This window comes from Esox lucius, chromosome 1 (assembly GCF_011004845.1).
Source record: "Esox lucius isolate fEsoLuc1 chromosome 1, fEsoLuc1.pri, whole genome shotgun sequence".
In the NCBI taxonomy this organism is placed as follows: Eukaryota; Metazoa; Chordata; class Actinopteri; order Esociformes; family Esocidae; genus Esox; species Esox lucius.
In genome coordinates this window covers 1,068,942-1,092,623 of record NC_047569.1, presented here as the reverse complement: position 1 = coordinate 1,092,623, position 23,682 = coordinate 1,068,942, and the positions used below count along the sequence as shown (strand labels likewise).

At 44.9% G+C, this 23,682-nt stretch overlaps 1 protein-coding gene across 2 annotated transcripts in view; it reads right to left on the bottom strand.

The window, feature by feature from the left end:
• The window catches only part of trmt9b (tRNA methyltransferase 9B), a 47,873-nt gene that overhangs the window by 4,228 nt on the left and 19,963 nt on the right, over positions 1-23,682 (bottom strand). The window contains exons 1-3 of one of the 2 annotated variants that reach the window (XM_010866804.3): positions 18,472-18,544; positions 14,874-15,075; positions 10,975-11,148 (exon numbers count right to left, since the gene is read on the bottom strand). In XM_010866804.3, the coding sequence (XP_010865106.2) occupies positions 10,975-11,148; positions 14,874-15,036 (337 nt within the window). In that variant the 5' untranslated portion in view covers positions 15,037-15,075; positions 18,472-18,544. Of the gene's footprint in view, positions 1-10,974; positions 11,149-14,873; positions 15,076-18,471; positions 18,545-23,682 lie in introns of those variants that run through there. The other variant, XM_010866803.4, reaches the window with a different exon arrangement.

Genomic DNA, 23,682 nt, shown 5'->3' with positions numbered 1-23,682 from the left:
TAGGCGACCCCACCCACTTGTGCAAAAAAGAGGTGCTAAATGAAAAAATATTTTGTCATATGTTATCCAATAAATTAAACGTTTAGTTAACAACTTTAACCTTTTATTATAAACAATTACGTTAGATGTAGATTTGTGCTCATTAGTTTGCATAACCTGGCAGATATTGTGAACATTTGGCATAGATTTAGAAAATATGAATGATCATGCAAATTGTTTTTATTTTATTTAAGGATAGTGTTCATATGAAGCCATTCATTATCACATAGTTGTTTGGCTCCTTTTTAAATTATAATGATAACATCACTTAAATGGCCCTGATCAAAAGTTTACATACCCTTGAAAGTTTGGCCTTGTTACAGACACACAAGGTGACACACAGGTAAAACATGGCAATTAAAGGTGAATTTCCCACACCTGTGGCTTTTTAAATTGCAATTAGTGTCTGTGTATAAATATTAAATTAGTTTGTTAGCTCTCACATGGATGCACTGAGCAGGCTAGATACTGAGCCATGGGGAACAGAAAATAATTATCAAAAGACCTGCGTAACAAGCTAATGGAACTTTATAAAAATGGAAAAGGATATAAAAAGATATCCAAAGCCTAGCAAATGCCAGTCAGTACTGTTCAATCACTTTTTAAGAAGTGGAAAATTCAGGGATCTCTTGATACCAGGCCAAGGTCAGGTAGGCCAAGAAAGATTTCAGCCAAATCTGCCATAAGAATTGTTCGGGATACAAAGAAAAATCAATCAATCAATCAAATGTATTTAAAAAGCCCTTTTTACAACAGCAGTTGTCACAAAGTGCTTTACAGAGACACCCGGCCTTAAACCCCAAGGAGCAAACAACAATAGTGTTGAATTTCATCACAGGTAACCACAGGAAAAATACAATCTGCTCTGGAAATAAAGCATGTGATTGTTTTAAGGAGCACAATACGACGATGCTTAAACAAATATTTGCTGCATTGTCGTATTGCCAGAAAGAAGCCTTTACTGTGCCAATGCCTCAAAAAACCTGGTTACTCACAGCTTCTGGCACATTGTAATTTGGAGTGACAAGACCAAAATAGATGTTTATGGTCAACCAAAAGCGCTATGTTTGGAAAGGGGTCAACAAGACCAATAGTGAACAGAATACCATCCCCCCTGTGATGTTTTTGGGGTGTGTGAGCTCTAAAGACACAGGGAATCTTGTGAAAATGTTATACCACCTGCAAGAATTTGGGGCCCTATAGACAACTATTACAAAAGACGGCACGCTGTCATTGATGATAAAGGGGCAATACACAATATTAAGAACTAAGGGTATGCAGACTTTTGAACAGGGGTCAGTTTATTTTTTTCTTTGTTTCCATGTTTTGTTTTATGATTGTGCCATTTTGTTATGACTTACAGTTGAATGTGAATCCCATAAGAAATAAAATGTGTTTTGTCTGCTCACTCATGTTTTCTATACAAATGGTACATATATTACCAATTCTCCAAGGGTATGCCAACTAGGGGTTAGGGCTCCTTTTTGCGTTCGCGCGCAAGTATATGTGTTAGGGCACATTTAAATTCTGCAGACAGGGCTTGAACATCTCACTTACGGGCCGACGGGTCTATCGACGATGTTAGGGCTCGTTGATTGAGATGGAAGTGTTAGGGCACTTGCGTTAGGGCGCTGGTAAGGGCACGTTAAGTTTAAATGGTTCTGATGTGAACGACGCGCTCACATGTCATGAGATTTGTTCATAAAATAGGGTTTGTTTCGCCGCGTTTGTTTTTTTTGCTACGTTTGATGTTGGGTAGGCGTTGTGGTGAGTTTTGGCGACGGTGTTTATGTTTCTGGTGTTAGGACATGTGCACTTTTGTTTCTTTGAGTGTTATTAGGTTTTTCCGGCGACTGGCATTTTCCCCCCTCCAAGAACTGCCACCTTAACGTGGTGGAGGGGTTTGAGTACCCGAGTGACCCTAGGAGCTATGTTGTCTGGGGCTATATGCCCCTGGTAGGGTCTCCCAAGGCAAACAGGTCTTAGGCGACGGGTCAGACTAAGAGCGGTTCAAACCCCCCTTAATGAAGAACAACATAATGAGTACCGTGACGTCGCCCGGTATGGCGCAGCCGGGGCCCCACCCTGGAGCCAGGCCCGGGGTTGGGGCTCGTATGCGAGCGCCTGGTGGCCGGGCCTTCCCCCATGGGGCCCGGCCGGGCTCAGCCCGAACGGGTGACGTGGGGCCGCCCTCCCGTGGGCTCACCACCCACAGGAGGGACCATAAGGGGCCGGTGCGAAGAGGATCGGGCGGCAGTCGAAGGCAGGGGCCTAGACAACCCGATCTCTGGACACAGAAACTAGCTGTAGGGACGTGGAATGTCACCTCGCTGGCGGGGAAGGAGCCTGAGCTAGTGCGTGAGGTTGAGAGGTTCCGATTAGAGGTAGTCGGGATCACCTCTACGCACGGCTTGGGCTCTGGAACCACACTCCTTGAGAGAGGATGGACTCTTCACCACTCTGGAGTTGCCCATGGTGAGAGGCGGCGGGCTGGTGTGGGTTTGCTTATAGCTCCCCAGCTCTGCCGCCATGTGTTGGAGTTTACCCCGGTGAACGAGAGGGTCGTTTCCCTGCGCCTACGGGTCGGGGATAGGTCTCTCACTGTTGTTTGTGCCTACGGGCCGAACGGCAGTGCAGAGTACCCGACCTTCTTGGAGTCTCTGGGAGGGGTGCTGGAAAGTGCTCCGACTGGGGACTCTATTGTTCTACTGGGGGACTTCAACGCCCACGTGGGCAACGACAGTGACACCTGGAGGGGCGTGATTGGGAGGAACGGCCCCCCTGATCTGAACCCGAGTGGTGTTCAGTTATTGGACTTCTGTGCTAGTCACAGTTTGTCCATAACGAACACCATGTTCAAGCATAAGGGTGTCCATCAGTGCACGTGGCACCAGGACACCCTAGGCCGCAGGTCGATGATCGACTTTGTTGTCGTCTCATCTGACCTGCGGCCGTATGTCTTGGACACTCGGGTGAAGAGAGGGGCGGAGCTGTCAACTGATCACCACCTGGTGGTGAGTTGGATCCGATGGCGGGGGAGAAAGCTGGACAGACTCGGCAGGCCCAAGCGAACTGTAAGGGTCTGCTGGGAACGTCTGGCCGAGTCTCCTGTCAGAGAGATCTTTAACTCCCACCTCCGGCAGAGCTTCGACTGGATCCCGAGGGAGGTTGGAGATATTGAGTCCGAGTGGACCATGTTCTCCACCGCCATTGTCGAAGCGGCCGCTCGGAGCTGTGGCCGTAAGGTCTCCGGTGCCTGTCGAGGCGGCAATCCCCGAACCCGGTGGTGGACACCGGAAGTAAGGGATGCCGTCAAGCTGAAGAAGGAGTCCTATCAGGCCTGGTTGGCTTGTGGGACTCCTGACGCAGCTGACGGGTACCGACAGGCCAAGCGGGCTGCAGCCCGGGTGGTTGTGGAGGCAAAAACTCGGGCCTGGGAGGAGTTCGGTGAGGCCATGGAGAAGGACTATCGGCTGGCCTCGAAGAGATTCTGGCAAACCATCCGGCGCCTCAGGAGAGGGAAACAGTGCCCTACCAACGCTGTTTACAGTAGAGGTGGGCAGCTGTTGACCTCAACTGAGGATGTCGTCGGGCGGTGGAAGGAATACTTCGAGGATCTCCTCAATCCCGCTGTCACTTCTTCCATTGAGGAAGCAGAGGATGAGGGCTCAGAGGTGGACTCGTCCATCACCCGGGCTGAAGTCACTGAGGTGGTCAAGAAACTCCTCGGTGGCAAGGCACCGGGGGTGGATGAGATCCGCCCTGAGTACCTCAAGTCTCTGGATGTTGTGGGGCTGTCTTGGTTGACACGCCTGTGCAACATCGCGTGGCGGTCGGGGACAGTGCCTCTGGGATGGCAGACCGGTGTGGTGGTCCCTCTTTTTAAGAAGGGGGACCGGAGGGTGTGTTCCAACTATAGGGGGATCACACTTCTCAGCCTCCCCGGGAAAGTCTATGCCAGGGTACTGGAGAGGAGAATACGGCCGATAGTAGAACCTCGGATTCAGGAGGAACAGTGTGGTTTTCGTCCGGGCCATGGAACACTGGACCAGCTCTATACCCTCTACGGGGTGTTGGAGGGTTCATGGGAGTTTGCCCAACCAATCCACATGTGTTTTGTGGATTTGGAGAAGGCATTCGACTGTGTCCCTCGCGGCATCTTGTGGAGGGTGCTTGGGGAATATGGGGTCCTGGGTCCTTTGCTAAGGGCTGTCAGGTCCCTGTACAACCGAAGCAGGAGCTTGGTCCGCATTGCCGGCAGTAAGTCAGACTTGTTCCCAGTGCATGTTGGACTCCGGCAGGGGTGCCCTTTGTCACCGGTTCTGTTCGTAATTTTTATGGACAGAATTTCTAGGCGCAGCCAGGGGCCGGAGGGTGTCAGGTTTGGGGACCACACAATTTCGTCTCTGCTTTTTGCAGATGATGTTGTCGTGTTGGCCCCTTCTAACCAGGACCTTCAGCATGCGCTGGGACGGTTTGCAGCCGAGTGTGAAGCGGTGGGGATGAAAATCAGTACCTCCAAATCCGAGGCCATGGTCCTCAGTCGGAAAAGGGTGGCTTGCCCGCTTCAGGTTGGTGGAGAGTGCCTGCCTCAAGTGGAGGAGTTTAAGTATCTAGGGGTCTTGTTCACGAGTGAGGGAAGGATGGAACGGGAGATTGACAGACGGATCGGTGCAGCTTCTGCAGTAATGCAGTCGATGTATCGGTCTGTCGTGGTGAAGAAAGAGCTGAGCCGCAAGGCGAAGCTCTCGATTTACCAGTCAATCTACGTTCCTACTCTCACCTATGGTCATGAGCTTTGGGTCATGACCGAAAGGACAAGATCCCGGATACAGGCGGCCGAAATGAGCTTTCTCCGCAGGGTGGCCGGGCGATCCCTTAGAGATAGGGTGAGAAGCTCGGTCACCCGGGAGGAGCTCAGAGTAGAGCCGCTGCTCCTCCACATCGAGAGGGGTCAGCTGAGGTGGCTTGGGCATCTTTTTCGGATGCCTCCGGAACGCCTTCCTGGGAAGGTGTTCCGGTCCCGTCCCACCGGGAGGAGACCCCGGGGAAGACCTAGGACTCGCTGGAGGGACTATGTCTCCCGGCTGGCCTGGGAACGCCTCGGTGTCCCCCCGGAAGAGCTAGAGGAAGTGTCTGGGGAGAGGGAAGTCTGGGCATCCCTGCTTAGACTGCTGCCCCCGCGACCCGGCCCCGGATAAGCGGAAGAAGATGACATGACATGACATGACTGGCATTTTCGTTTGGTGACGGATGCGCGGCCTGCCGGGCTGATTGGAGGTAGATGGACGTGGTACTGAATGGCAGTTGCGGACGGCCTAATGTGACGTTGTTTGGAAGGCGTAGGCTACGGTGTGCAGACTGATGGAAGCTTTGGGAAGGTTGTGTGGGGTGTATTGATCTGTGTTGTAGCCCTTTTCGTTCAGGTTGTCCCCTCTGACCGCCCCCAACCCCCCGCTAGGACACCTTGGAGGTTTGCGTGGTCCCACCATTTCCCTGCAATTGACGTAGCCAACCCCGGAGGCCGACCTGGCCACCATTTGGTTTTCGCTCTATGGACCTTTTCGTTGTTCGAGTCAAGACAAGTTCCAAAAGTGGGGAGTTGTACACACCAGGTGTACACACCAGGTGTACACATCCGTAATCTCCGGTGTTTGCAGCGACTAAGGACAAAGAAGACTACAGACCCGGGTTTGAGGAAGAGACTTTGCTAACCACTACGTTTAAAGTTATAAAGCTGCACTAGACATTCGACTTGACATTGGATTTGGGAAGATGCCTGTGTGAATCAAGACAACAGCTGTACATGCGTATTGTTCCCGCAAGAATAGAGACAGTTTCGGCTTTTCTTTGGCCTTGCCATGAGCGATCCAACGGGAGCACGCAGGAACGCTGAACCGCCTGAGGGAGGGGTGCGGACGGTCTGACAAGAGAAGGACCAGAGGGAGCATCGACCGGTGAGATCATTCCTTAATACAGCTTTCATATGCTTTAGGAAACTATGTGGTTGATTTTTGTATGTCAGATTTAATGGGCTTGTGGAAGTTGATAGATGGATTTGAGAAAGTATGTTAAATGGAAGTTATTTTTGAGGTGTTTTGGTTATAGCGCCTGTAGTTTGGAAAATGTCGTTCTGTTCCATGTCCTGACAACCATTCCCGTGCAGCTAACCTATTGCTGGGTGATTTGTGCAGGATTTTAAATAGCTCTCTGTTGGTGGAATTGGTTTCTGTGCAACTGTCTGTGCGGAATACGAGAAGGGTGTTTTTGTTTGTTTCGTTTGTTTTTCGACTATAGGGGAATTGTGCCCCTATGTCTCCCCGTGCAATGGGGAGACATAGGGGGGTAGGGGAGAAATGGGTAGGGGAGAATCGGTCCTGTGGGCTAGCGGTGAGCAGGCCACGGGTTGGTTTCCAATCACGTAGCTAGGGCACAGATAGCTTAGGGGATATATCTGTTGCGCGTCTATGGCTACTGCTGTGCTCGGGGGACTTTGCGGATTTTGTCAAGGCTCTATGTCCACCAATTTCAGATTGTAGGAAGGAGTAGGGATTGCTCCTGTAAATTGTCAAAGTTTTGGTCAGCTTATGGTTTACATCAGTAGTTGTACTAATTAATTTGTATGTGTGCGCGCGACAATTGTCTTTGTTCTATATGTGGTTATGGCCCGAGTCACGGGCATTTGTCTATCTGTCTGGTTATGGTCGACTTAGTAAATGCATTTGTCCATTTTGGTAATCCCTGTGCACGGGTGTTCCGATTGGCTGCATTGTGTGTTCCTAGGTGGGATATGTGTATTTGTTCAAAGTTGTTGTTACCTTGGAAGGTTTGAAATCGCAAAGTTTTGCGTTGTTTGGTGTCCACTGGGGTGTATGCGAAAGTAATGTCCTAAATTTAATACATGGGATAGATTGAAAATTGGTATAATGCTGCTTCTCTAATTTGGTAATCTATGGTCTCGTAATGGGGGTTCAAATAGTGTTCTCTCTCCTTGTATGGAGTTGGATACAGACCTGGCTGAACGACAGTAGTCTCAAGATGGAGTCTCTCTTATGGGATCCTGGAATCATGGACGATACTAGAAACTGACATGTGCTTTCATAATCATTGATTCAGAGTTTTTAAATGTTTATTTCCTAAAATGTATCATGCCTAACCATTAAATGAAGCTGGAACTTATCAAGGAAACCTGATCACCTTCCTCGGTAATAGCCAAGCTTATTTAATTTAATATTACGTGTAGTATGAAAAGCACTTGAATGTTATATTGCATGTTTTAATAGGTGTTCGACATAGCCTGTTTTGTTCTGTCATGCTTGACCATGTTTTAATAGGTATTCAAGAAATAACCTGTTTTGTTGTGCTTTGTCATGTGTACGTATGTAATTTTGAGTCTAACGTATTTATTGCGTTAATGATTATGTTAAAACCGTAAGGCCTCAAGGGGGGTCTCACGTCAATGTAGGTGGGCCGGCTGTTCACTAGGACAAGTGGGTAGGTCTGAAACCTAGTGATAAATTGGAAATTGGTACAATGATTTTCTAATCTGGTAAAATAGTCTCATGGTTGTCTTACACAAGGTTAATGTATTGTGTTTTCGCTCTCCTTATATATTGTATAAGTGGTAGATTTGATTTGATTTGGTAGAATGAAGAATCCAAAGGGTGATAGACTTGAACGTTAAGGAGACATGCTGTGTTCCATGAGGGCCGCATTTGAATCCAATATAGTCATTGCCTATGAAGAGGGTTACACAGCCAAAGTGAGTTTACTCCCTACAAAATTAGATGACCTATTTTTTAAATGCTAAATTGAGTTTGGTTAAATAATATAGTTTCTCTAATTTGTATTTCCAATGATACCTGGGTTAATTCTTGTGTTTTCGGGCCTATGCCTGATGCCCGTTACTGGCGTTTAAATTCTAGCCTGGTAAACTGACACATGGGGTTGATTGATGTGTCTGTGTTTAGAGTTCTAGCCTGGGGTATCATGGGGTACACTCACTGATTGTTCCTTGATTTTAGTGAAGTCATATGTCTGTTTTCTGTTGACTTGTTGTGTAGATATTGATAAGCCGATGTATTTTTTATTTTTATTGAAATGCGAAACTATAGGATGGGTTGGACACCACATCTGAATCTTCAGTTAACGAACAATGTAGGCTAAATTGATAGTATAGTCTGAGGACCATAAACAAACATGTGTATATAGAAGTACAGACCCTCTGGAGCGCTCAACTCACTGACGCAAATACCAGTGTGTTGGGTGGGGATGGGGGGCTGTATGAAATGTGTTGTTGACTTGTTTTAACTCTTTTAGAAGAGAAACAGACTTACTGGGGACATTGGGTATTCTAATTCTAATTAAATTTCTGTCTTAGTAGGCAATCATTGGAATGTTAATGGTTAATAGATGTTTTTGTGAGGTGAATGATGAGACAACATTTTTTGTTTACTATTGTCTGGCCTCAAGATAACACTACTCAGTCCTATGACATTGGACTTATCCTTAGGTTAGTAGACCACCCCCCACTCCAGGGAGAGCTCTGGAGAGATGGGGGGGTCATGATTTATGACAGGATTACAGAAGTGTCTTTTATGTGCTAGGATTATAGGAGACTTGGAGACATTCACACTGAGTTTAGGCTAAATAACAGTTATATATAACAGCTGACCTTCAAGATGGTGTGAAATGTTTGATTTGAAATAAGATATTTGATCATTTATGTGAAACAATGGGGAATTTGATTGTAGTTCCGATACAACACAATCAGATGTAAATTATATAGGTGAACTGAGAATTGTTCATGAACTACTATTAGAGAATGGTACTTCAATGTAAGCAAACTCTTAACTGATGAGTTATTGGAACAGTAATGAGAAATGGGAAATTGTGTTCTTCTGTTCTTTGTGTTGGTTGTTAAACCAACTATAGAAAAGAGTGGAATTGTTATTTTGCTATACTAGCAGAACAGAAGCACCAGAAATGTTTTAACGATACTGTTACTGATTACAACTGTTCTAATCTATTTGGACAAAGAAGTAGAGAGATATTGGAAATATAGGGTTTGAGTGTTTGATAGTGTGTGATTCTAATGTATCCGCGAGATGCAACAAGCTAACGTAATGGACATATTTGTGATGGTGTACTGTGCAGTTGCAATTCATCTTCTCAAGGATAATTCACACTTCAGATACAGGACACTTGAAAGCGATTCGGCAATAGAGGACTTGTTGGAGCCCAGAGAGAGACTGAGCTTGGCTTAAAAGGACAACTGTGAGGTGGCTGAGATGAGATGGATCTCACAGACACACAGACAGACTGTCCTACAGCTGAGAGAGGAGTCTACTCTGGGGCGTTGCACGTCTAGGTGCCGCATGTCTACAGGATGCTGGGTTCCTGTGAGCTGGACTGATTCGTGTCCTGACTATTCTGCAATGTGATGGAGAATGCAACCTCCAACCGTGAGGATGGAGGCGAAGGAAAGCTCCGGTTCTGGACAATGTTTACGGGGCGCGGAAAGATCTACTGCACAACATCATGCTACGCTGATTGTGTCCATACCAGTTACATCTCATCTGCTGTCCAGGTAGCTGAGAGATGAACCTGGGGTCGACGACACACGCTATAGGAAGGCTTTGGTGTTTAAAGGTTAGGCACAGTGAATTGAAGTCACTGAGGGAAAAGTGAATTTTCTGGTGCAAGTAACCAGTCACTTTTTACCTGGCCTTTAGCTACAGAGTGGAGTTTAGACCAAAAAGCTAATTTTTGTCTCATCAGACCACATGACCTTCTCCCATTCCTCCTCTGGATCCTCCAGATGGTCATTGGCAAACTTCAGACGGGCCTGGACATGCGCTGGCTTGAGTTGGGGACCTTTTGTGCACTGCAGGATTTTAATCCATGACGGCATAGTGTGTTACTAATGGTTTTCTTTGAGACTGTGGTCCCAGCTCTCTTCAGGTCATTGACCAGGTCCTACCGTGTAGTTCTGGGCTGATCCCTCACCTTCCTCATGATCATTGATGCCCCACGAGGTGAGATCTTGCATGGAGCCCCAGACCAAGGGAGATTGACCGTCATCTTGAACTTCTTCCATTTTCTAAGAATTGCGCCAACAGTTGTTGCCTTCTCATCAAGCTGCTTGCCTATTGTCCTGTAGCCCATCCCAGCCTTGTGCAGGTTAACAATTTTATCCCTGATGTCCTTACACAGCTCTCTGGTCTTGGCCATTGTGGAGAGGTTGGAGTCTGTTTGATTGAGTGTGTGGACAGGTGTCTTTTATACAGGTAACAAGTTTAAACAGGTGCAATTAATACAGGAAATGAGTGGAGAACAGGAGGGATTCTTAAAGAAAAACTTTGAGAGACTGAATTCTTACTGGTTGGTAGGTGATCAAATACTTATGTCATGCAATAATATGCAAATTAAAAATTGTAAAATGTGATTTTCTGGATGTTCTCCCCCTTTCACGTACGCAAGGCAAGGTTCTCTCTTGCCTCACTCCGCTTACTACAGTTTGCTATGTTAGCAAAATGAACTAGGAAAAGTTATTTTATTCCTGTGGTAATAGCCCTGACTTGGACTTCAGTTTATAGGGCTGGGGTTCTGGACAAATTTGCCACCTTAATCATCCCCCTCCTTCCTGATTGCAGTATACATTTTCACATCTGCATCTAACCGCTGATGTGTGGTGAGAGTTCTGGAACAAATTGGTTCTGCTATACATTGGTGGTAGATAAAGTGAGTTTCCCACTTACTACATAAACTGCTTTTAAATACCTTGGATAGGCAAGAATGCTATATAAATCCATTATCAATGATATTGATAGCATTATTATTATTATTATTATTATGATCATCATATTTAAATAAAGCATGTGTAACGTACTAGACCACACAGTCCAATAAGCTCCCAATTCGTGTGAAGTATACCTGCGATAGAAAGGACGGCATCGAAGCAGCTGTCCCTGTAAGGCAGCCTGAGGCCATCGCACAACTGCACCTCGTGGCCCTGGCTCCAGGCGGCATCCACCAGGGGGCGACACACGTCACAGCCAAGCTTGAACACGCTGCCATTGATGTGCAGGTACTTGCCATTGCCGCAGCCTGTAACGGGGAATTGAAAATTAACAAGAGTTCCTGGTTCTTCTCCCCAATGTGCGTGCATCATCATCATGCATCTGTCATACATCACACTGCTTCTTAGACTGCAAGAGTCTACTCATTTGCTTGTCCAATCTACCATGAAACATTGCAATTCCAAATCAATCAACAGCAGGCAGATAAAATGCTATTGGCTTTGTGTGTTTCAAAATGTAACCCACCATAGTTAGTGTTTGTGTGTGGGGGAGGGGGCATACAAGTGGATAGAAGGAACTAAATGTTTTGTTTAAAGGTTTTAGGTTAAGGTAGGTGAGGAGTAGTATTATACTAGACACTCCACATAAAGCCAGCTGCATACCACCCAGCAATCCCACTACTGGCATGTCTCTGAAGCTATGCTGGATTTATCCTAGTCTGTCCTTAGACTGTGGACCAGATACTGCTGGAAGTGGTATTACAGGGGCAATAATATAGGCAAGGAGATCCCAAAGGTAACCATCGCTCTGTGTATGTTGCAGTCTTTCGAATAGGGATGTTAAACTGGTGTCCAATTGCACTCATTATAAAAATAGAGTTTTTTTAGCAACTTGTTGAATCTGGTCTCCTCAAATCTCTGTCTTTCTCACCCTTTAACTAACCCTTAAAAAATGTATTTGTTGCTGCAAGGTTCCAGCAAATTCATAGATTAGATTTGATTCAACTATATTGTCATTCAAAAGTAAGCATACAGTACAACAAAATGCAGGTAGCGTCAAAGCAGATGTGCAAATAGAAGAGGGCAGGATATTTACAAGTATCAAGTATAGGATATGTTACAAGTGGAATGCATAGATGTGCAATGAAGGAAAGTATCTTACAAATGGCAATTCTAAATGTGCAATGAAGGCAAATAGGGGAGGGCATGTGCAACTGAAATGCAGGGATAGCAGCAATGAGGTTCCTGAGGTAGCAATGTACATGTAACAACTGAAAAATGCAACTACAATGGCAATTCTAAATGTGCTTTGCTGGCAAATTGAAGGTGCAAGGTAGCATGTGCAACTGAAATACAGGTATAGCAACAATGAGGTTCCAGAGGTAGACACGTACATGTAACAACTGAAAACCTCCTTATCAGACTTTGAAAAGCAGTGACAGAGTTCAGTAGTACAAGATAATAGTACTCACTGTACCTGAGAGGTACAGTGAGGGAAAATACTATTTGATCCCCTGTTGATTTTGTACGTTTGCCCACTGACAAAGACATTACCATTCTATAATCTTAATCACAGAATAACAACAAAAGATTTTTTTTTATAAATTGATCTGCATTTTAATGAGTGAAATAAGCATTCGACCCCTCATGCAAAACATGACTTGGTACTTGATGGCAAAACCCTTGTTGGCAATCATAGAGGTCAGATGTTTCTTGTAGTTGGCCACCAGGTTTGCACACATCTCAGGAGGGATTTTGTCCCATTCCTTTTTGCAGATCTTCTCCAAGGTTTCGAGGCTGATGTTTGGCAACTCGAACCTTCAGCTCCCTCCACAGATTTTCTATGGGATTAAGGTCTGGAGGCTGGCTAGGCCACTCCAGGACCTTAATGTGCTTCTTGAGCCACTCCTTTGTTGCCCTGGCCGTGTGCATTGTCATGCTAGAATACCCATCCATGACCCATTTTCAATGCCCTGGCTGAGGGAAGGTGGTTCTCACCTAAGATTTGACGGTACATGGCCCCGTCCATCGTCCCTTTGATGTGGCCTGTCCCCTTAACAGAAAAACACCCCAAAGCATAATGTTTCCATCTCCATGTTTGACGGTGGGGATGGTGTTCTTGTGGTCATAGGCAGCATTCCTCCTCCTCCAAACACGGCTAGTTAAGTTGATGCAAAAGAGCTTGACTTTGGTCTCATCTGACCATAACACTTTCACCCAGTTCTCCTCTGAATCATTCAGATGTTTATTGGCAAACTTCAAACAGGCCTATACTGATGCTTTCTTGAGCAAAGGGACCTTGCGGGTGCTGCAGGATTTCAGTAATGTGTACCAATTGTTTTCTATGGTCCCAGCTGCCTTGAGATCATTGACAAGAACCTCCCGTGTAGTTCTGGGATGATTCCTCACCGTTCTCATGATCATTGCAGCTCCATGAAGTGAGATCTTGCATGGAGCCCCAGACAGAGGGAGATTGACAGTTATATTGTGTTTCTTCCACAGTTATATTGTGTTTCTATAACTGTTGTCACCTTCTCACCAAGCTGCTTGGCGATGGTCTTGTAGCCCATTCCAGTGATGTGCTGGGTGGTTTTCACTACCTGTTGCAGGGCCTTCCGGTCGGCCACAGAGCATCTCCCAAACTACAATGTGGTGCAGTTTGTCAGAATGCTCTTGATTGTGCAGCGGTAGAAGTTCACAAGGATGTTGGAAATCAGATGGACCTTTTTCAGCCTCCTCAAAAGTTATTTCAATTTTTTGTTTCTTTTGGTCCTGTTATATTGCTCTGTTTTTTCTAAGTCTTGCCCCCAGTCATGCACAAAACATCTATGACAGGTGAGTGTTACCATTCACAACTTGAGGTAGCTAGATAACTTACCTGGTGATTTAAGGTTATGGTGGTTATTATTGGCTAAATATAACAAGAAATTATACTTAATATAATTAAATGTATAGAGATGGATAATGATGCAAATAACTGGTGAAATAGCTAGCTAATGTAGCTAAGGAGTTTGCCAGCTGTTGCTAGCTAGCTTGAAAAAATATTTTAAGAAACAAATATATTTTTCTTTTAGATGTTAAGAAACAAATGTCTGTGGAAGAGGCTTTTCATATTTCAAAAAAATAATTTGCAGAACAATACCTCATTCTCCACACATCTATTTCTATCTTGGGCTTACATCGGAAATAAACAAAATAACCTTAGCAATTTTTTTTACAATGCAGGAATCTTGCTTGAGGATTTGAATGGGTAAGAAAGTTGTACTCATTTAAAAAGCTTGCCTTTTTAAGTAAGTTAAATCGTTATGCCCTAAGCTTGTTTTTCTCAGTGGATGGAAACCAGTACAGCTCTCTATGCATTTCTTTCCATCTGTAGTGTGGATGTGCCGAAAAAACACTTTAGCCTCCTTTTATTGCTTGCATTGTGAAGTTGATTCTAAAATGCAACAATTACATATAAAATTTAGGTCCTTGAAAACTTCAATTACATTTGCCAATATCTGTACAAATCCTGTACAGTGCACCGATTTAACTTGCAACTTGGAATGTCAGTGCAGCCAGAAAGAAAATAGGATTCTAACTTTAATGACTTGCATTTTGTTATTGTGCATTGCAAATGCACAATGACATCAGGCAGTCATCAAATGCAAAAGATTTGCAACCAAGTACCAAATATGACAACTTAATGTAAGATTATGTTAAGTTGTCCAATTAATTCTGGTCCCCTAAAATTAGAGGGACTATTCATAAAAAGGGCTGTAATACCTACACAGTTCATGATTTATGAATAATTCCCTTAAATGAAAGCCTATAGTCTGGATTTTAACCTCAATATCCTTGTTATATTTTCAATCCAAATGTGTTGGAGTACAGAGGCCACTTTCCAAATACTTATGGACTGCACTCTATGTAGGCAGTAATGTAAAGCGCACTGAATCACACTAACATTTGAATGGATGTAAAGTGAACAATGTAGGGTAGAACCAGTGACATACACGCATCACCCGTAGCACAGGCACACAGGCCTACATACCTACGTCAGCAATAATACTGCCAGGTTCCTGCTCCAGTAGGAACTGTCGCACCTTGGGCCAGGCCTTGTAGCGGCTGTCATTGAAATGAGGAGCAATTCTCTCGTAGACGCTGTGTACATGCTCCCTCTCTAGCAGAGTGGCGGCCTCCTCCATCACGGTCATCCAGGCTCGCTCATAAATCAGCCCACCTCAGCCGCACAGCTAGAGGGATGACATTAACAACAGGTTGGATTTTGAAAGCTTTCAAGGCCAAGGCTGCATTCTAAATTATATCCTATTCCCTAAATAGTTAATTACATTTAATGGTGAAAGGTAGACCATTAAATAAGATCTAATGTGCCATTAGCAGTTCCTTTGGACAGGCAGGCAGTCCCTTGCAAAACTTTTTTAGCAGTTTCCTGCCTACCTGGATGATGTGGATATGACAATGTGATTGCATTTAGAGACAATTGCTAGGTAAACAAAACCAAAAAACTGATTAATGTCTTGTTCAAAGACTGCTTTGAGGGTAAGAAAACGAACATGTAATTTCCATCCATCCATCTTCTTCCGCTTATCCGGGGCCGGGTCGCGGGGGCAGCAGTCTAAGCAGGGATGCCCAGACTTCCCTCTCCCCAGACACTTCCTCTAGCTCTTCCGGGGGGACACCGAGGCGTTCCCAGGCCAGCCGGGAGACATAGTCCCTCCAGCGTGTCCTAGGTCTTCCCCGGGGTCTCCTCCCGGTAGGACGGGAACGGAACATCTTCCCAGGAAGGCGTTCCGGAGGCATCCGAAAAAGATGCCCAAGCCACCTCAGCTGACCCCTCTCGATGTGTAATTTATTTTTTGAATAAACTATTATTTTCGTTTCCTAGCACCTGTCACGGCTGCTTGGAGGTAGGAGACGTGGAGCAGAGTGTGGTTGCTGAAACATCCTTTAATTCCTTCTTCAAGACTCACATAAAACAAAACAAAACTAAGGAGCGTTATAACGGTGAACTGAAGCGCCAAACTGAACACAAAACATGAACACAGGCAACTGAAATAGAGTCCCCAATCAGCTGCTTCCAACTGAGGACACTTAAAAAATGAGCACAGAAATAGCAAGAGGCACCTCTGTGATCAGGCCCTAACTGTGGTCGCCAGGCTCATTGAGATGCCTAGATGATCACAGACAAGACCTGACAGCGAGATCTAAACAACTAAGGTCGTAAGTCAATCAATTGCAGACAAAGGGATTTATAGGGTAACTCGCCAATAGCAATTCACTTAATGTACTTTATATTAAAGACAGGTATAACTTCAGTGTCAATACACAATGACAACAGCTGCAAGACAAAGAGCTTCTGGGGATGCCTGTTTAAAAACACAAGAAGATTTAGGGACAGTTTTCACAGATTAAACCTAGACTAGGACTAAAAAGTTCAATGGAGTTTTCTACTGAACCTTATTTTTTTGTCTTAGACTAGGCTTAATCCGTGTCTGTAAATCCGGCCCACAGTGTTAACATTCAAAGAGTCTGCAATTGATTGAATTCTAACCCTAGGTTAAAACATTTGCTTGACAATAGTTTTTTGCAGAAATCTCAGTTGCAGGATTCCTGCTTATTTCAGCAAATCTTCAACTGGGAATTTTGGCATTTAGGAGAAACTACCAGAATATTGTTTAATCATATCGTGACTACTTCCATGGCATATTGTACAAAATGTTATTACAGGAAACATAATGTGTTCTTATGGGAGAAATTCAGATCTTCATTCCCTTTTCAAAAAAATTTCTTCCTGCAGAACACCATTCATGTCCTACATTATAACCCTTTGTCTTCCACACCCACTTTGCAGCTACAGAAAACATGAGCAAGCCAGATGGGTACATGTAACAGGGCAGTAATTGGGATGTAACATCAACATCAAAGAGGGCTCACTCTCACTGTGTGCATCTTGAATGTGTGGGTTGTAAGTACGGATGTATCTTTAATGAACCACAGCGCTAGTACTCTCTGTCAAGGTCATCGGTAATGCCCTGGCTGAATGAGGAGGTCATGTGGGTGTCTGCGTCTCTCTCATGCAGACAGACTGCTGCCTGCTTCTATTAGGATGCACAGCGACCTTCTGTCTTATGTTCTACAGCTGCTGCTTTATTCATGGCTCCATGAAGAGACACCAGCAGTTTTAATGTCACAAAAAGTCAATGGGGCACACAATGGTTTTTTATTATCCCTAATTAGTGAATAGTATAAGGTATCATTCTATATATACCAGTGGATAGGCTTGTCAGACTAATCATTATTTTATTTTTTTCATAAGGAAGGTTTGACAGGTTTTATCTGATTGTTGGATAGAAACCTTTGGATATCTTTGAGGTAGACTACATAACATTTGTTAGCAATGTCACTGACACCAGAAACCTTACAGAAAAACCTGAATATGCCATCAGCCATGTTAGATAAAGTGAAAACACATCCTTTTTCAACTTTTTGGAGAAAAGCAGCTGCTAGTGTACATTGTAAAGAAGCAATACTGTGGATTTCAGCCTCTGGGAGAAGCTACAACAAATCTAAAGTGACAATGATTTACTGGAGAAAAAACTAAAGGAATTGGCCACATCCTAGAAGTTAACAATTGCTCTGACAAATGGCAGAGCTCTATTAATCATTGCTACACGTCTTCAAACATACACTGTAAAACATTGCCTGTAAAATTACAGTAAAATACTGTAATTATATAGTAACTTACTGTATACTAGATGCCATAGGACATAAAATACAGTAAGTTTCTGAAAAAAAGGGTGTACAATACACTGCCACAGGAAGACGTTTTGATTGGGGGTACGGCAGACCCACTGTTAGTACTTAGTACCTCAGTACTCAATGACAACATTTTGAAACCAAGTCATCACGAGCCCAACAGCACCCCTTATCAAAATGTCTTCCTGTGGCTATGGGCATGTCCTTTTTTGACAGAATGTTACAGTATTTGGGAAATACAGTAACTTACTGTAAATATTTGAATGTATGGTAAATTACAGGCAGTTGAATTGCCAGCAAATTACTGTAAAGATACAGTAGCTTACTGTATATTAGATATCATAGGAATTAGGGGTACTTCGGGTGTGGCAGACCTCCTTCATAGACTCAGACACTGACGAAATTCGGAAACAAATTGGTTGCGAGCCAACCAGCACCCCCAATCAAATTGTCTTCCTGTGGCAGTACACCCTTTTTTTCAGAATCTTACTGTATTTGGGAAATACAGCCACTTACTGCAAATACTTCAATAAACAATTAAGTTCTGGCAGCTGGGATGCCAGCAAAATACTGCAATTAAACAGTAGACTTACTGTATGTCAGATTTACAGGATTTTACTGTTAAACCCAATTTCCCAGAGTTCTATATCGTGAAGCTTTGCCCATGGGGCTTCGCTCCTATTGGTTTACCCTTCTGCGAATAGGCAGGCACTGAAAAACTAAATATGCAAATCGCACCTCTCATGGCCATCTGCCCCCATGGCTATAAAAGAAGTCGTCACACCCCAATCTCCCTCCCTTCTTTCTTCACGAGAAAGTTTAGTTTATGCATTTCGATGTGTTTTACTATAGCTAAGTAAGGCTTCACCTACTTCAGCCGCTGGAGCGGCTTCTTCTGTGGCGGCACCCCGGCCTCTGACTTCCTTGCCAGCATGCCGGTGTAGCTGGACCCGGCAGTGGACGCGCACACATTATGCTGTGTGTGTCTAGGTCCGCTTCATGCTCGTGACGGTGCTACCGAGGAGCCTGTGTGCACCGCCTGCGCCGTCCTCCCTTTACCGGTGAGGATGGAGCGGCTTGCATGTTTCACAGAGGAGGTCCCCCTCGGCGACAGGGGTGTCGACCCCCGTCAGTAAAGGAGGATTTCTTTGCTGCCATCTCTGCCGCTGCCCGGCGCCTGCGCATCTCCATGCCGGTGCCTGCGCCAGAGGACGGGGAGGATTTGTTTGAGGCTGATCGCTGGACGCAGTGCCAGAGGTCCCCTTTCGCCGACAGCGGTGCCAGAGGTCCCCTCTCTGCGTAAATACGCAGAGGAGGTGTGGATTGCTCCATTCATGACTCGGGGAACTGTGAAGTCGCATCTCGCCTTCACTACTGTGGAGGGGAGGTTGGAGACGCTGAGCAGGGGCATTCCGCCCCTGGAATCAGCACTGGTGTCCTCCCTGGTTCCGGACCTGAGTACCTGGTCCCACAAGCGCCCCGCCCTACCTTCGGTGAGGGACCTTGTCTCCACCAGCCTCGCGGAAAAACAATATGCCCTTTTGGTGCAGTCTCTCGCGGCCTGCAACAATGTAGGCATTCTGGCTGCAGCTGTGGCCGGGATGACGGAGGATCGCACCTCATTGTCCCCGGCTGAGGTGAGTGAGGCCATTTTGAAGCTGACTCAGGCCAATTCCATCTCGGCCGGTCGGGTGATGGCAACGTCAGTGGTGCAGGTTCAGCACTTATGGCTGGCGTTGATCTCCCTGAAGGAACAGGAGAAGGTTCCATTCTTGAACGCACCACTTCAGGAGGACGTGCTGTTCGGCGCTGCGGTCACCGAGGCGCTGGTGCGCCAGAAGAGGGACAGAGAAGAGTGTATCCGTTTGGGTCCCTTCTTGCCAGTCCCTTCTTCATCTGCGGCGTCCTCTGCTCCTCCTGAGGTCTCACGGAGGGCTGGGGGTCGTCTGCATTGCCGGGGGCAACATCGCCGCGCTAAGGCGGCGGCTCCAGCTGAACCGGACGCGGCGCGCCCGACGCAGTGTGAGGTGCGGGAACCTCGCCCCCAGAGGTCGTCTCCTCCTCCTCCCCGCCGACAGAACGATGGAGGCCGTAAGGCCCCACCGTTTAAGAAGCGACGTACCTGACTCTTTGGGGGAGAGTGTCCCATGAGGCCAATCCTAGACCTGCGCATTTTGAATAAATGCATGTCAAAGAGGCCATTTCGCATGCTCACGACGAAACGTCTCCTGGAGTGTGTTCACCCCGGGGATTTTTGCGTCAGCATCGATCTGAAGGATGCCTACTTCCATGTTCCTGTTCTGCTGCGTCACAGGAAGTTCCTGTGGTTTGCCTTTCAGGGTTGGGCATACGAGTACACGAGGATTCCGTTCGGGTATGCGTTGGCCCCCCGCACTTTCACCAAGTGCGTAGAGGCTGCGTTGGGACCACTGAGGTGTCAGGGTGTCAGGCCTACCTGGACGACCTATTGGTTCTGGCGCATTCGGCGGAACAGACAAGGGTTCACACGTTCCGGTTGGTGACTCGGCTCAGTCAACTGGTGATATTTCTGGGGCTCCAGTTATCCACAGTCTCTATAAGGGGCTCGGGTATCCGACGTACGGAGAGAGGCCACTCTGCGGGCCTTGGCACGCGTCCACTGCCGGGTCCAGGTTGTGAAGGATAGTACAGCGAGTGTTTGAATAAAGTATAAGGAGATAGGTCAATGCAAAATATATCGGGGGAAGGTATCAGTCACTCTGAAAAATATTAATCAATGGTCAACATTGTAAAAGCTCAATCAATCGATTAAACTTATTAAAAATATATGTCTAGAACGAAAAATCTCCAATGTGTAATTTTTTTCCTAAATAAAATAAAAAGACCAATAAAAAAAAGATTTTCATTTTAAACCTAGGCCTTATTTAAAAAGAACAGAAAATCTATCTGACTCATAATTTTGGATGAATATGCCTACTACATTTAAATTGTCACGATGCAAGGAGGAAGACGAAGGCAAGCGCAGAGATTGAGGCATCTTTAATGAAAACAAGAGAGAACCAAAACAGAGTGCCTTGCACTACAAAATACTCTCAGGAACACAGAACCGTGACACAATGACCGACAAGGACAGGGAGAAAATAGCTGAACTAAATACACAGACTAACACAGAAACAGGTGGGGGCTAAACACAGGTGAAAGGAATAGACCGATTAACTGAAACAAGAACAGGAAAGACCATACAAGGACAGGACAAGCCAAGGACAAACAGAAAACATGAAGCGGAATGGTCCCATCAGGTTGGGACCGTCACATAAATTAGGCCGATAACAAGCCCTGCAGATATATCTTACCACGAAGAGTTTATGCAACCATAACAAATATAAACAATCCGCAATAACAAGAAACCTTTTCCAAAAAAAATTCAAATGTCTTTGGACTCTGATTACCATACTACGGAAAGCTGATCTGATTTTTATTTGAAAAAATGCTCAGGGGTAAGTTGCTACGGTTTGTTCAGCACTGTGGTCGCGGGAATGCGCATGTAATGGGGTAATCTTCCTTAATTTAGCCGACCTTCCACCAGTCTGTTGGATTTCCATCCAGCGGTGGTAGAATATCCCGCAGAAAGTTACTTTATCTCAGTAGCGCCTCATAGGCCTAGTCGTTGTGTTATTTTACAGTATTTAGAGTGAACATTATAATTTTTTTAATCAAAACGATCAAAAGTCACGCTTATTTTTGCTTAATCTTTCATTGGATTATACCGCTGTAGATTATTTAGAGGATTACCCACCAAACTATTTACATTGCGTTCTATATTAATACTAAACTTAAATTGCCTACATCGATCAATTAAATGGGCATCGATCAAATTCTTATCGACAAATAATCAATCTTCTACTAATCATTAACATCCCTACTTAAAACATAAACTGCAGATATCTAGCTAGCAGCTTCCCGCCATCTGTGGCTGAAGATTATGCTAAGGACCGGTATATCTGTGAATATCATGAAAAGGAGGGTGTGCAGCTTGACAAGGAAAACATTGTTTTAAATAGTGCTAGGCGATCTTTGGCTAAATTGGCAATGAATAGTCTTTGGGGTAAGATGGGTGAGCGGTCTAACCTTATGAACACAATGCTAATTACAGATCCGGAGGAGTTTAGCCTGTCAAGGTCGTGGGAGGAGAAGGACACAGGCGCAGAGTAGAGGTAATGGAGATAATCCATCTTTTAATGAAAACAAAACTGAAACAAAACAAAAGGCAGCAACCAGTGACACGGGTTAACTTCAACAGGTCAAAACCAAAATGAACCACGCCAGCATGGCCAACACACTGAACTTAAATAGGGTCCCCAATTGGAGGCAATGACTAACACCTGCCTCCAATTGGGGAAACCAAAAAGGATTAGAGGTGGCTAGATGCCACCTCCTGTCCTGTCCTGGCTATGCCCCGAGCCCAGCGCAGAGATGGCTAGGGGCACAGCCAGGATGTGACATAGCCACTACATTTTTTCAAGTGAAATAGATGTTGGTTATTTCTCTTTCATCTCAGACACAATTGCGATAGTACAGTGGCGTTACACAAAAGACACCAAACAAACCACGTAACGACAACATTTTTATTGCCGCGTTCACAACCGCTTATGATAGACTCGAGTTGTATTCACTCTTGGAGAAGTTGTATAGACGTGTACTCTACACCGACACAGATTCAGTGATCTTTGTCACACGCCACGGGGATTGGGTACCCCCACTGGGGCCATTCTTAGGTGACTTGACCGATGAGTTGCCAGATGGTGACAGAATCGCTTAATTTGTTAGTGGTGGGCCAAAGATATACGGTTACAAAACCGTTAAAGGTCTGACCGTTAAGGCAAAAGGCATTACTTCAACACAACCATTGTTAACTTGGAGACGCTAACACGACTAGTTGATAACTTTGAACAGTGTGAGGGTGGTTATGATGGTCACGTCCTTGCTAATGCAGACACAATTGCGAGAGATAAAGAACATTCACATTGAAAAACTGAGTAGTGTCTAAGCGTTTCAGAGTTGTGTACAACAAGCGTGTACTGCTCCCTGATTACAGTACAAGGCCTTACGGGAACTAAATCACATTCTAGGATGGATAGCGGTTTTGACCCGCAACTTCAACACCCATTCAGGTGTGTCATTAGTGGCCCCAGTAACTTGGGTAAAACATATTTTGTGAAGATGTTGTTGGATAATACTGACATTGTTTTCTCCAAAGAAATTCAGAATATCGTTTGGGTTTATTCATGTTGGCAACCGCTGTATGACGAAATGTTGAAAGGTAAGGGAGATTACTTTTATAGAAGGTCTAACAACATCGCTGGGTGATGACAATCTGCTACCAATTCAGAAAAACTACTTTTTAATTATTCACGATTTAATTAAAAGTATGTTGAAGAGTTTGGAGATGGAGAGAGATTTCACACAATATTCACACCACCATAACCGGTTTGTAATTTACCTTGTCCAAAACATGTTTGTTGAAGGCAAATCTAGTAGAACTATTATTTTGAACACAAACTACCTCATCTTGTTTAAAAACCCCCGTGACAATCAGCAGATTAGTATTTTAGGCAGACTGATATACCCAAGACTTTCTCGATTCTTCATGGAGAGTTTTAAAGATGCAACACATCTGCCTTTTGGTTATTTACTTATTGACTTTAAAGCTACAACACCAGAAGACTACCGTCTGAGAACAGGGTTATTTTCAGGGGATTGGCCTGTCGTGTACGTTCCTAAAAAAGTTTGAACATGTCTAAACGCATTCATAGAAATGTACCACTTTTGAAGATGATATTTAAGGCACCGGCAAGTCAACGAAAAGTTATTTTAAAATCAGCATCCACCAACCTCATTCTATCACTCTGTGAAATAGCGCTAAATCTAAAGCGTGGAAATATACCTTTAACATAATCGCAGCTCTGAAAAGTAAAGAGACTTATATACATATCTAGAAAGAACACTTCAGTCGCAAAGAAAAGAAAAACCATCAACCAATCTGGAGGTTTTCTATTATCGTTACTAAGCGTTGCAGTTCCATTCCTAACCAGTCTATTTGCATC